This window comes from Tupaia chinensis, unplaced genomic scaffold (assembly GCF_000334495.1).
Source record: "Tupaia chinensis unplaced genomic scaffold, TupChi_1.0 Scaffold143996_1, whole genome shotgun sequence".
NCBI lineage: Eukaryota > Metazoa > Chordata > Mammalia > Scandentia > Tupaiidae > Tupaia > Tupaia belangeri.
The window spans coordinates 3,288,963-3,304,087 of NW_006203847.1; the positions used below are offsets into that span (position 1 = coordinate 3,288,963).

At 36.8% G+C, this 15,125-nt stretch overlaps 1 protein-coding gene across 1 annotated transcript in view; it reads left to right on the forward strand.

Moving 5' to 3' along the window:
• Positions 1-15,125, forward strand: part of TENM1 (teneurin transmembrane protein 1) — a 659,425-nt gene that overhangs the window by 337,719 nt on the left and 306,581 nt on the right. Inside the window, 1 exon segment of the mRNA XM_027767184.1 lies at positions 14,213-14,412. Coding sequence (XP_027622985.1) covers positions 14,213-14,412 — 200 coding nt within the window.

Genomic DNA, 15,125 nt, shown 5'->3' on the forward strand with positions numbered 1-15,125 from the left:
AAATCCCGAGAGGAGAATGGAGGAGAAGGGATTGTGACATGGCCATGCTCCTTGGGGAGTGATTTCTCACTTTCTGTCTCTCTGTCTCTCCAGCGAGTACACACGCCCTATTGAAAAACAAAAACAAAAACTTTCTAAAAAAAGAAATCTGTGTGTCTTGTGGTCCCTCTAACCCACTAGTCTATATCTGACAGGGATCCTAAGTGGTGAGCTCTACAATGGCATATTTATCCTTGTGCACTGGTTCTTCTGAAGCCAGGAGATCATGCCATAACATCCTTGTAACATCTTAGTATTTTGTATGATTTCAGTTCATTGTTGAAATTTATCAGCCGTGTGTATAGCTAACTCTGTATAGTATCCACTTATGTATTTCAGCATGTATTACTTTGGGAAGAAATTCAAACATTTATTAGCTTCTTTTCTGTAGTCAAAGATAATTCTAGTAATGTGAGATTTACTTTAGAAAATGAAGTCCTAAATTTCAGAATTTAATGCACAAGATTACATTTTCTCTGTTTACAACTTTTGTAATCGCACAGATAATAATCTCATATATTTTTTAGCCTCCACCCTTCTAATAATAAGAATCTCTGGGTTTACTTCTGTACTCTTATAGCTCCTATTTTCTTTAGTCATTTTAGTAGCCTTTTTCCTTTTTTCTATTATATATCTTATTGAAAGTGTCTTTACTAGGGCTATACACAGATACCGTCTTCCCTTTTTGGTTCTATATAGAGAAGAAGAAAAGCCAAAAGTTGGGCAAAAGAGAAATGATGCCTGACCACCTTGAACCCTTCTTTAAAATAATCACAAGAGACGGAAAATGAAACTCAGCATTCAGAAACACAGAAGCTCGTGATCTTTAATGGTGTATCAGTCAAGCTGCTATTGTACCAAGTACTGTGGAAAGTTGATAAATGAAGCAAAAGACTTAGCTTTTGCCCTTAAGGTTCCCATTAAATGGGAAAGTAGAAGAAACACGTGTATGTTCACACAAAATGCAAAAGAACATGCAACCAACTATTGTACAGAAATAGAAGTAAGATGGTTAAGTGATTAAGAGGCTTAAAGAAGATGAAAATATGACTGGTTTTGTAGAGGTAGTTTGAGCTAGGCCTTGAGAAACAAGAAAAATCAGTTCTAGTGACTTTAAGAAGTATGTATTTAGAAGAATGGAATAATAGAGTGATAAGGGGGAAATGCAGATGATAATAGCTTAAGTAGTAAGTGGATAATGGAGGAGTAGAGGCAGCAGATGGAGACAGTTTGGCAGGAAAGGAAGGAGATAGATAGTATGATAACTAGACCAAGGAGCAATTAGGTCATTTTGCTCTTTTTTTTCCCCCCTAAAAGAAGAGAGACTTATGCATGTTTGAAAACAAAGAATAAGAAGCTAATAGGGAGACATTGAGTATGGTAGTAAAAAAGGAGATTAGGAAGGAACCAAAGTCCTGGTGAAGGCAGGCGAGAAGAAGAGGGAATATCTCAGAGATACACTGAGATGTGAACTTGGATGACATACTGAGTATGAAAGAGCCATTTTGATAATTTGGAAATAAGTAGGGACTCAAAAAGAATGTACAGTAAGTATTCAATAAATTGTAGCATCTATTATTATTATTACTTTTCTTGCTCTCTGTGATGAGGTTTTGTCTCTGAGACATTTTAATATGATATTGTTGAAGATTTTCTGGATTCCCAAAAAGTAAAAATTAAAGGTTGTAGAAATGTGGCAGCTTATGAGAACTTGCGCCTGCTTTCAGGAGACTTGGTAAAACATGTAAAAACCGTTACTCTCAATTATGTAATGGGTAAATCATCATATAATTGTTTTATTAAATGTCCAATAAGTAGATGTAAGGATTTAGACAGATATGAGTGCCCCATCTTTTCGGGACTTACTGTCTAAGATAAGGAAGAAGTAGCTGGATAAATTGAGCTAAAATTGGCCCTCCTTTCCTGTACCAAAGTCCAGAAGAATGTGATCGTAATATCCTATCTAGAACAATATCTAACAGTGTATAAAATATGGAAAAACAGGCATCCCTGCTCTTACTACCAGTCACATATTCTAAAAGTACTGGCCAGGGAACAATCCAACTTCTAGGTGGCAGGTGATATTCTAAAGCCACTTGAAAATACATCAAAACTCTTTTTCATAGGACCAGGAGGTGGTGTAATGGTTACATCACTGGACTTCCATGTAGTTGACCACAGTTCAAATCCTGGACCTGGCAGCTTAGAAGTCACACCAGGAGGGTGTGTGTCCATGCCCAAATTCCTAAGAGCAGAATGTAAGAGAGGGGATTGTGGCTTGGCCCTCCCCAGTGGGAGAGATTTCTCGCTTTCTCTCTCTCTTTGTATCTCCAGTGAGTGCATGTACCCCATAACAAAAATCTCTCCAAAAAAAAATTAGATGATATGTTGACAAAAAAGAGTGAGAGGCCCCCATGGGGCCTGGTCATGCCACAACCCTCTTTCTTCCAGCTCTATCCTGTCAGGATCCTGCGCATGTGCATATACAACTGTAGTGCTTTTCAAGCTTCCGGGACCTGATCATAAATCCTGGTCAGCCATGTGGGATCCAACTTTCTCTCAACAGCTCTTAACTACTACACCTTAGGGCTGGCTCAACACATCAAAACTCTGCATGATAGTTTCATCAAAACAGTACATGATAGTTAGTGTGTATGTGTGTGCTCTACTAATTTAGACCCGTTAACCATATTTTTTGTTAACAGCTTTGTTCAAGTATAGTTTACATATCATATACTTAACTGATTCAAACTTTACAGTTAAGTAGTTTTTAGTATATTCACAGAAATTTTAGCCATCATGATTATTTAATTCTAGAATAGTTTCATCAGAGCAAAAAGAAACCTCATAGTCATTGGCAATTACTCCATACTCCCACAGCCCCCAAGCCCTGGCAACTGCTAATCTAATTTTTATCTCTGTGGATTTGCCTATTTTACATTTTATATGAAATAGTCATATAATATGTAGCCTTTGGGGTCTGGCTTCTTTCACTTAGCAAACATTTTTAAGGTTGGTCCATTTTGTAACATGTATCAAAATTTCATTCCTTTTTGTGGCTAAATAATATTCTATTGTATGAGTATATAACATTTTCTTGACCCATTTTTCAGATGATACACCTTTTGTAGGTTTTCACTTTAGTGCTATCATGAATACTACTTCTATGAATATTCATTCACCAGTGTTTATTAGGACACTTGTTTTCTTTTTTTTTTTTTTTTAAGAATTATTTATGGGGCTGGCAGGTGGGTTGCTGGTTAAGAGTACTGGACTCCCATATGGCTGATTGCGGTTTGAGTCCCAAACCTGATGGCTTGCTTTCTCACTTTCTCTTGCTCTCACTTTTGCTCTCACTCTTACTCTCACTCTGTTCATTTCTGGTCAAATTAAAATTAATTAATTAATTAAATAATTCTTCTAAAATTTTTAAGGATTATTTTATTTAACTTAATTGATTAATTAATTAATTAATTTGAAGAAAGGTTTATGCTATAGGGCATGTGCACTCACTGGAAAGACAGAGAGACAAAAAACAAGAAATCATCTCCCGGGGTGCAGTTGGCCACATTACAATCCCTTCTCCTCCATTCTCCTCCTGAGATTTTGGACACACATGCACACATTCCTGGCGTGAGTTCAAGCCATCGGTTCCCGGACTGCAACCACGGTCAGCTATGTGGGAGTCCAGTGATGTAACCATTATGCCATCTGCTGGTACCTCTTTCATTTATTTTTATTTGACCAGAGAGAGAGAGAGAGAGAGAGAAAGTGAGAAAGCAAGCCACCAGGTCCAGGACTCAAACCATGGTTGGCCATGTAGCAATGTCTAGCACCTTAACCACCACACCACCTGCTGGCCCCCTAGAACACTTGTTTTCAATTCTTTTAGGTATATAGCAAGTAGTAGAATGGCTGGGTCAAATTTCAATTCTATGTTTACCTTTTAGAGAATTGCTAAACTGTTTTCCAAAGAAGCTGCTCCACTATAAATTCCCACCAACAATGGTATAAGGATGCCAATTTCTCTACATCTTTGACATCTCTTGTTATTGTTTGCCGTTTTTATTTTAACCATCCTAATGGGTGTTAAGTGGCATCTCATCATAGGTTTGATTTACATGTCCCTAGCCACCAATGATGTTGACCATGTTTTCCTGTACTCATTGATTATTCATATATACTCTTTGATAAATGTCTCTTCAGATCCTTTACCCATTTTTTCAATTCTTTTACTTTTTATTATTGAGTTCTAACCATTTCTAATATGTTTTAGATACAAGTTCCTTATCTGGTGTATGATTTGCAGATGATTTTCTCATTCTGGGATATATTTCCATTTTCTTTGTAAAAATGTATTATTTTTAATTGACACATAATAATTGTACACATAATAATTGTAAATATGAGTATAGCATATTTTGATACATAAACGCATCATATGTAATGATCAAGTCTGAGTAATTAGCATATTTATCACCTCAAAACAGTTATTTTTTTTAAGAGAGATTTTTGTTATTAGGGTATGTGTGCTTGCTAGAGAGACATGGAGACAGAAAGCAAGAAATCAACCCCCCCAGGGGGGATGGTCATGCCACAATTTCTTTTTCTCCATTTTCCTCTTGGGATTTTGGGCACACATGTCCATGCCCAGCATGAATTTTAAGCCACTGGGTCCAGGACTTGAACTGCAGTCAACTATGTGGGAATCCAGTGCTGTAACCATTACACGATCTGCTGGTCCTGAGTTACCATTTCTTTGTTTTTTGTTTTTCACTTTCTTGATAGTGTCCTTCAATGTACAAAAGCTTTTAATTTGAAGTCTGGTTTATCTATTTGCTTTTGTTGTTTGTATTTTTGATGTCATACCTGAGAAACTATTGCCAAATCTAAGTCCACAAGACCTATGCCTATGTGTTCATTTATGTCTGTTATACTTTAGCCCTTATGTTATATCTAGCCCATTTTCTGTTTTTGTTTGTTTTATTTTTTATATGTGGTGTGACAGAGGGGTATTCAACTTTATTTGGCATGTGGATATCTGTTTGTTACCAGCACCATTTGTTGAAAAGACTAGTTTTCCTCTATTGAATTGTTTTAGTGACCATTTTGAAATTAAATTGATTGTAAATGTGAGGTTTTATTTCTGGATTCTTGAGTGTATTCCACTGGTTTATATATCTATCATAATGCCAGTGCCCACTATTTTAGTTAGTGTAGCTCTGTAACAAGTTTCAAAGTGAGGAAGTGTGAGGTCTCCAAGTTTATTGTTTCTTGTTATCTTTGAGTTGTTTTAGTTATTCTGGGTCCATTGTATTTTCATATGAATTTTAGGATCAGAAAAATTACTTCTGCAGAAATGAGAGATGCAAGCCTGGTGTAGCAGTATGTACCAGTAATCCTAACTAGAATTATTGTTGAACTAAGACAGGAAGATTGTAAGTTCAAGTCCAGCCTGGACGACATAGTAAGACTCTGTCTCTTAAAATAATAAGAAAATTAGAGGTGGTATTTTGGTATGATTGCATTGAATCCATATACCAATTTTGAAAGTACTGTCATCTTAACAGTAGCAGATCTTTTTTTAAAATAATTATTTATTTTATTTTTTATTTTTTTCATTCTTTTTTTTTTTATTTTACCAGAGAGAGACAGAGGGTGAGAGTGAGAGAGAAAGTGAGAAAGCAAGCCACCAGGTTCAGGACTTGAACCCTGGTCGGCCATGTGGGAGTGTCCAGCACCTTAACCACCATGCCACCTGCTGGTCCCAGCAGATCTTTTTTTAATCCATGAACATGGGATGTTTGCCATTCATTTAGGAAATCTTGAATTTCATTCTATGATCCTTTATAGTTCTCTTACAACTTCTTTCATTAAATTATTCCAAATTATATTTTCCTTTTTACAATACTGTAAACGGAAATTTTTTTCTTAATTTTGTTTTTAGATTTTCCATTGTTTGTACATATATTCACTAATCTTTTAATTTTTTGCAGTTGACAATATTATTATCTTTTAAGAAGGTATTTTATTCCATGTTAACCCATGACTAAATGAATGTTTGACTATATAACAATGCAATGATAAATTTGAGTTTTATATCAATTCTAGTTTTCATGAAAGAAATTCATGTAACATCAGCAATCAACAGTTTCTACTTCTGCTATCAATTTGTATTGCACTGTATGACATTATATATTAAGTCATAGAGCTTTAAATTCAGAAACTAATTTTTATAAATGTTACTTATTGGTCATTCAATAGTTCACACCAAAAAAACTGCTGAACTTTGAGGTCTCCTAGGGAATGTGGAAGTTTTTCCAACAAAACTTAAAGAAATTATTTTTGAAAAAGAACTATGTCTTTAAAATTATATATGTTCAAAAAATAGATATACAGTTTCAAAGACCATTCAAAATAATTCTTTTATTTAAGGATATGATTTTAGGAATGTCATTTCACTTTTGCCTGTATTCAATGATGTATTCAATATTATAAAAGTCACCATACTAGAATTTGAAGACTTTCAATGTCTACACACAATTGTTTATACTTAAACAGTAAGATATTTCTCCAGTGTAAGATTAATTAATGGATTTTTCTACTCAAATAGCTATTTGTTATCAGTTTCAGTAAGATAAGGGGGACTTTTGTTAATAAGCCTATTTTGTTCAGAGTTAATTCCCAAACGCCTATACAGGTGGATCATTTCAATTCTTCTCACCAAACCTTGTACTGAAATGTCAAAATACATTTTCAACATTATTATCACCAAAATAAATTATCCACATTACTATTTTATTAATTCATCCAAATAATATTTACCAAGTGCCTACTATGTGCAAGGTTCATTCTTCCTTCCTTTCTCCTGACTACTCTCAGGTTACATAATAAATACAAAAAGCATGTGTAATACATAATCTCAATAATTTACCACTGGAAAAAAATGAGAGTCGAATGCGTATTTTCTTCAGTAGTTTATGTAAGGAAAATTATCTGAGGCAGAATAGATGGAAACAGTAACTTTTCAATCTACCTGAGTTATCTGAGGCTGCATAGATGGAAACAGTAACTTTTCAATCTACCTTTTTGATGGCTGTTGCTGTTTGCCTTTGATCTCTTCACAGTTTTTTATAACAGGGAATAGGGGTTGGTTTCGCCTCCCCACTTTGCTCTAAGCACTGATATTCTAAATTTTACAAAGAATTATTACTTTGAAACAAATATTATATTTAAAGGAACACAAAGAAGATGGCATTTAAATCATGAGACACACACTAGGACTTACTCAGCTGAAAGATCACACTACTGCCTTTTGAAGATTTTGAATATCGTATAGGATGAAGTAAAGGATAAATGTGCTCTCAATATATATTTCATTGTATTTTTTTGGACAACATAGTTTAGATACTTTTTGTGGACTTTTCAAATGTCTTTAAAAGACTACTCAGATTGCCATTATGAAGAATATCATAGCCTTTAACCTAATCATTGTTATATAAAGACCTAACAGTGGCATCTTTTTAATGACTATGTGTCAGTATCTTATACAAATATTCAACTGAGCTTTGCACAGAATCATTCAATACAGCATGGCTAGCTATACTGAGTAGAAAAATTAAATCCATATATATGTTCAGAATATACTTATTTACCTCCTATTTTATATGGACAGTGTTAATAATAATGATATTAGTATTCAGGTGTGTGGCTGAGTCTAAATAGAATGAAACTTTGGTTTAGGTGATGTAGCCACTGCACACCTTGTCTTGACCAATTCTAAACATCTTTTTTACCTTCTAGGGAGCTTGACCTTTGTTTTTTGAACTAAGTTCTTATCACTTAGTGTGTCAACCTGCAACAAAGCCTATCTGCCATTGGTTTTTCCTGCTCAGCAGTTGATGCCTATGTCGCAACCTATAAAAAGAGTGTTTAACTCTGTCTAAATTGGTAGATATTGGTGAGACTGTGATAACTACAGTACTGCACAGTTTGATATGATGTGTGGTTCTCTGCATTTCATCTTGAATTTATGCAGGAAAAGTGTTCTGTTACTGGAGAAGATCGTCTTTCTAGGCCTTCAGATATGTTTTAGTAAAACATGTGATTACATGATAATTAAAACATGAATATTGGGGCCAGCAGATGGCATACTGGTTACTTCTCTGGACTCCCATATACCCGCCTGCAGTTCAAGTTCCAAACCTGGTGGCTTAAAACTCATACCGGGCACGTGTGCGTATGTGCCCAAGATCCCGGGAGAATGAAGGAGAAGGGATTGCAATGAGGATATTCCCCTGGTGGATGATTTCTCACATTCCCTCTCACAGTGTCTGTCTGTCTGTCTCTCTCCCTGGTGAGTGTACAAGTCCTAAGGCAAAAACCTCTCCAAAAAAAAGATAATATCACCAGAAACTGTACCTTAGTGCCATATTTTAACTCTGCTATTGATCATTTGTAAGCAAAGGATCAAGGTCTTGTCTATTTACCTATTGTAATGCAGAGTTCATTCAAAATTTCTTATGTCGTATTACTTTTCTGTGTGCAGTTTCCTTCTCTTTAGTTTTCCTCACTTTTGAGTCATATTAAGAAAAATAATGAAGTAATAACTGAACTCATAGTCACTGGACTATAATCTGTAATTTTGAAAGATGATAAAATGTAGCAGCATAATTAGTGGTATAGATTGTAAACAGGGAGGTAGCTTCCTTTCTAAGGCTCTAAAAGGTTAGAGCTGAGAAATTTCCATCTGCATGCTGTGAGAATTTTCTTCTGTAATAACCGATCACTGCAACTAGTTTGCTTTGCTATTTTTATTTAAATTATAGTCCCCTCTTTCATCCATAGGTTGTCATTTCTGTTCACCTACCTTGTCTTATAACTATAATGTAAAGTTCTTTTTTTAATTTTATACATTTAATCACTTCACATCACTTTGCTTGTAAGTTGAACTTACCCACCATGAATACGCTTCACACCCGTCCAGGTGAGGAGACAAAAGACATTATCATCAACAGATAATAACCCATTTCCGTGTCCCATAAATGTCTTGCCTCTCTTATTTTCCTCCTTAATTTCTTTCTGTACACTCTTAAAGGATAAGACCATCTTTTAAAATCATCTTTATAAATGACTTATGCATATGTGCTCCAGATATATAGTAATGCTAATTATCAGGAAACCCCAACAACACAAACTCATGTGTTTCTTTTTATTTCATGAATAACATTTAAATAGCCTCGTTATGAAATATATGGCACTGTAAAGTGCAGAAGGAAGAGATGGTGTAGCATTTGGTAAAGCTTGTATATAAAGGTTAATGTCCATCAACCAGTCTTTTCCAGATTTTTTTTTAATGACAGGGTCTATTCAATAGAGGCTTTTCCTGGCACCTTTAAAACAGTGTTTTTGATGCTAGAGCATCTTAAATTATTTTATATTTACAGTATTGTTTGCATGACCAACTGATGCATTTTAAGAAGTGATAAAAGCCCCTAATGAGGATAGCAGCTGAATGAAGTGAACATTAAGTTGAGTATGGAAGTGTCCACATAAACATGGTCTATTAATTGCCTATTCATTGAAGACGCTTACCAGTTCCAGTACCTTAAGAGTTAAATGTAAAATCAACCCTTTGAGGAACAAATTGCTCTGTCTTATATGGACAAAAAGTAACATTCAGTGAAAAATAAAGTCTTCAATTGGTCATTTATCATTCTCAAAGGGCGTATTTTATTATAAATGTCAATTCCACAAAATTATGTGTCCTATAATACATAATTATGTTCAAAATTACATTTGAAATCTATTATTAAGAGTTAACAGTGAACATTCTTAAAATAGTTATTACTCTTGGCCTTAACACAAAAAGCAATAATGGAGGTATTTTAGGGAGTTAAAAGCTGCAAGGCTTTGGCCTCTGAATAAAGCCACCGCAGGTGTGTTTCTTAATGGGCTGTTAATTTTATAGCAGGTGAATACAAAGGACAGAGACCATGTGTGTTTTTAAACTGTGTTTGTGTGGAGAAGGAGTTGATGGCTGAAAAATATAAAGGTAGTGTGAAATGAGGCCAAATTGAACTTTCCCTCCTAAGATGTAATTCTACCTTCTTAAAATCAAGGCAAACCAATTCTTCTTCTTCTTATATCCCTTCCTTCCTCACTACCACATAACAAAGAATTCCACAGAAACATATATTGAACTAGCACATTAGCAATAATTCAAAAATATAACAAGTAATAAAGTTCTGATCGTCTAAACTCAACATTCTCCATCACAAACCAGCTTCTTCTGGGTTTCTTGGTTTTGCTAGTAATGCTGTCTCCATCACCCAAACATATAATAATGGGGTCAATTTGAAGTAATGCTGTCTAAATCACCCAAACATATAATAATGGGGTCAATTTTGATCCTTGCTTAACTCCTACACCTAATGTCCTCTCAGACCTTGCTCTCAGGGTGTGAGCTGTGTACCAATCGATTTGGACATTACTTGGAAACTCAGAAACATCCAACCTCAGGCCTAGCTGCTGTGGTGCAGCAGTAATGTTAGTGCCCTGAAGTGCTGGAAGCCACATGGCAACCACGTTTTCTATCCCTGGCTGGCCTGAAGAAAAACATTTTGGGCTTATGAGCAGGTGCCCAGGATCCTGAGGAACTGCGGGGCTGGCAAAAGGAGTTTGTGGCATGAGGAAACCCTATCAAGGATGCTTTCTCTCTTTCTCTCTCTAATGTGTACATGCACTAATGAGACAGGAATTGTACCCAATGATTAGGTAAGTAGGGCAGGACCCCTGAGGAAAAGTCACTATGATAGGAAATGGACATAGACATGTATTAAGATAGAGCCATCTTATAAAATGGAGTCATGCTGGTCAAGCTTTTGAGAAGGGTTATTCACTGCTCTCACTAAAAATCAAGTATTAGCTCTAACTGCCTGGCCACAAAGAGAGTTTCTTAAACCAGAGCTATTTTACTGCTTGCTTAATCAATCACAGCCTATCAGGAAATGCAACCAGACCCTCTTTGAAGATTCCTTCCTCCCACCCTTCCCACCTGGTTCTTGGAGCCAGGACGGTTGTTATCTTCCCTTCTGCTATCCCAGATATACACACACAAATTCACCATTGGGATGGGACACTAAGTCAACATCCAAGCTGTGCATTCAGATATGTATGTTAATTCCTTCAAAGACCACCCTGGGCATATATGATGAGATAATTAAATTCCTCACCTAAGAGAGATGCACAAGTGCAGGGGGAAAGCCTGGGAAACCAAACAAGGAAGCCAGATACTATGACAGACCTTCCCCTGCTAAATATTTATTGCCAGCCACCAGGATAAAAGTAACACCTTACCTCATACCCAAGGCAGTTGTCCTTCTCTGGCAGCTGTCCACTTACATGCCTTTGAGCCATGGGGGTGTATTTCGTCTCTGTTAGAAATCATACTTTTCTATGAAAGTTTCTCTTTTCCTACTTTGCATGTGTTTGTGGTTTTTTTCATTCTGCATCTCAGGACAGGTCTCTTAGACATCTGGACCTAAAGAACCTAGGATTTTACACCTTGGAACTCAACTCCCCCATCCTATAGCAACACTCCTTGCAGGCAGCACACTCCCTGCAATCTCCTTTTGAGCAGCATTAAGCTTGTCAATGAGCTGGCATTTCTTCTCAATATGATAGCAGCTCTGCAAGCTGCTTCTCTCTTCTCACATAAGATCAGCTTCTCAGAGACTGAACAAGCCTAAGTCAAAACAAGAAGCCGAAATAAAGCCTAACTCAGATAAAATGCCCTTGCCTCAGTTTTTCACTGACAACCCATTTTCTGGGACCCTCTCCCTGTCTGGGAGTGCTTATCCTTCTTCTCCCTCTTAATAAACTCTTCACTTTACTATTCTTTCTCTGTATCCACGTCTCTAATTCTTCATGAGTGTGAGACAAAGATTTGGGTCCATTGCTGTTCCTTCATTGGGTATTGGGCCCATGCCCCCCAACTTCTTGCATCATTATTTCCCTGCATCACTTTTTATCATTTATAAAAGAGAAATATCTGACTTCAGAGCTACTTAATCAGAATTTGTACTTTAACAAGATCCCCTTCTAATATACATTAATGTTAGAAGTTCTGCTCTAGTATCTTCCTTACACATTCTTTCTTATATTTTCCTCCTTTCTGTTCACACAAAAATTATGTACTTTTTGTTTTGTTTTGTTTCTTATAGGGCACGTGTGCTTCCCAAAGACAGAGAGATGGAAATAGAGAAAGTGATAAGTCATCCCCAGGGAGGGATGACCATTCAGCAATCCTTTGTCCTCCATTCTCCTCTCAGGACCCTGGGCACTCACACACATGTACCCAATGTGTTTTTCAAGTCACCAGGTCTGAAACTCAAACCACTCAGCCATGTGGTATGCAGCCATCTCAACCACCATGCCACCTGACTGGCTCAGGAATGTACTTTTTCTTCAGGAGTTATTTGAACCCACTCTACGTTTAGATCTTTGTGTCATTTCACTGAATTACTGACCCATAATTCCATAATTCCTGTATCATTCTGGTTCTCCCTAATCTAATTCATCCATTCATCCTACCTTCTGCCTCAAGATTAGCCTTCCTTTTTATTTTATTTTATTATTTTTTTGGAGAGGTTTTTGTTATAGGGTGTGTGCGCTCGCCAGACAGACAGAGACAGAGAGACAGAAAGCGAGAAATCACCCCCTAGGGGAGATGGCCACACCACAATCCCTTCTCCTCCATTCTCCTCTCGGGATCTTGGACACGCATGCACACGCACCCGGCGTGCGTTTTAAGCCATCGGGTCTGGGATGCGAACCAAGGTCGACTACGTGGGAGTCCAGCAACATAGCCATTACGCTAACTGCTGGTCCCAAGATTAGCCTTTCTAATGTACCTAGACCTCTTCACTCTTCTTAAAAACTTTTAATGGTTGGGCCAGCAGATGGATTAAAGGTTATGTCACTAGACTTCCACATAGTTTACCGTGGTTCGAGTCCCAGACCCAGTGGCTTAAAACTCATGCTGGGCACATGTGTGTGCATGCCCAAAATCCCGAGAGGAGAATGGAAGAGAAGGGATTCTGGTGTGGCCATCCCCCCTGGAAGGTGATTTCTGACTTCCTGTCTCTGGCTCTCTCTGGCTCTCCAGTGACTGCACGCGCCCTAGGGTACAAAACCTCTCTTAAGGAAAAAAAAAAAAAATTTAATGGCTTTCCATACTTTACTAAATAAATCCTTCTGACTAGCACTCAAGGCCCTATAGAATATGCCATCCTTCCCCTCTAACTGTATCTCCAAGTGCTTCTCTGTATATCCACATATCGAGCACCTTAGCTGTATAGCTTCCTTCCTCCTTTTTGCAGTCGGAGCTGTTCTTTTCATGTGGAATACCCTTCCCAATAGCTCTGTTGAAATTCTGTTCCTTCAAGGCTCATCTTCAGTGCCACTTCCTATAATAACCGTTTTCTCATTAATTAATTCATTCATTCAATAAGTATGCACTGATCACCTATATTCTTTGCCTACACTCTTCTAGGTACTGAAGATAAAGCAATGAACAAAACATACAGTTTTTGCCCTCACAGAGCTTACATACTACCGAGGGAAAACAGGAAATAAGCAACAAATAAGTAAAATGTACTGTATAATATATGGTGATAAGGGCTACAGAGAAATAAAGGATGATAAAAAGGATAGAGACAGTTATGGATGAGAAATATCTTTCAGCCAAATACCTTTCTCTCCTTAGACTACTCAGAGCACTTATTTTCCTTTACAATGTGGTTATTTGTGTACTTGTCCTATTTCCTCTGCTGTTTTCAAAGCTCCTTGAGAGCAACAACTGCATCTTAGTCATCCCTTGCAGCTACCAAGACAGCTGCTCATTAAATAATGGTTAAAATGACTTAAAATGATTGAAATAAATGCAATAGGAGTTTAAGAGAAGGGAGAAATGAACATAGTGTTTGGTTAGGGTGGGTCCTTAGAAGGAGCAAGGCCTTAAAAGACGGGTGGGGTTAGGAGGAGGAAAAGCTAAGTTGTTGTGATATCTGTTCTTGATAACTAAAATAGGTTGCTTTATAAATTAAGATTAAGATGATGTTTAATATTAATATGATGTGTGTGTGTGTGTGTTTTTTTCTGTTAAAACCAGTGTTTCAGAAAGGACGGGCGATAGATACCGGAGAAGTTGACATTGGTGCACAGGTCATGCAGACCATTCCACCCGGCTTATTCTGGCGCTTCCAGATTACTATCCACCATCCTATATATCTGAAATTCAATATCTCTTTAGCCAAGGACTCTCTGCTGGGAATTTATGGCAGAAGAAACATCCCACCTACACACACACAGGTATTTGATATTATAGGTATTTTCTTGAATCTTTCTAGAGAGTGGGTTGACTAGAGAAGGATTGTGACTTATGAAGTATGTGGGAGTCAAAGGTTAGAAGAGAAAAATCTGTAATGAACAAATATCTTTAAAAATCACAAACTAATAAAAATTAATGGCAAAGAGAAGTAAGGAATAGTATTGAGCAGAGCAGATACAGAAAAGAGAGTTTAAGAAAACATCCTTTAAGCTTGACCTCTGCTTTCTGGAACTGGGTGACCATCTTACTTAGCTTTAGTACCCACACCCTCTTCACTGGTTCCATACATCCATGCCCCCTTGTCCTAATGAAGGAATGTACTTTGACCAGAAATTGGTGGGGGATGAGTTTAAAATGCAGATTTTGGTCTCACAAGTAGAAAGTTTTCTTTGATATTGTTAATAATAACTCAAGTATGCAAATCCTCTGAAGAAATGCACATCAATCAGAAATTGGTGGGCAAGAGTTTAAAAGCAGATTTTTGTCTTACAGGTAAAAAATTTTTCTTTGCTGTTTTAGTAATAAGTCTGTAAAACCTCTGTTGTTTACATATAGCCCTTCCATAAACTTTAGCCACCTCATTTGTCGCGTTTTCTTCTACTTGTTTCTTTTCTACCTGAACCTCTTTGGGACCCTGTGACATCTAAAAAGTAACAAATGGAATCAAACATCTGAAGTTTGCTTTTTCCCAAAT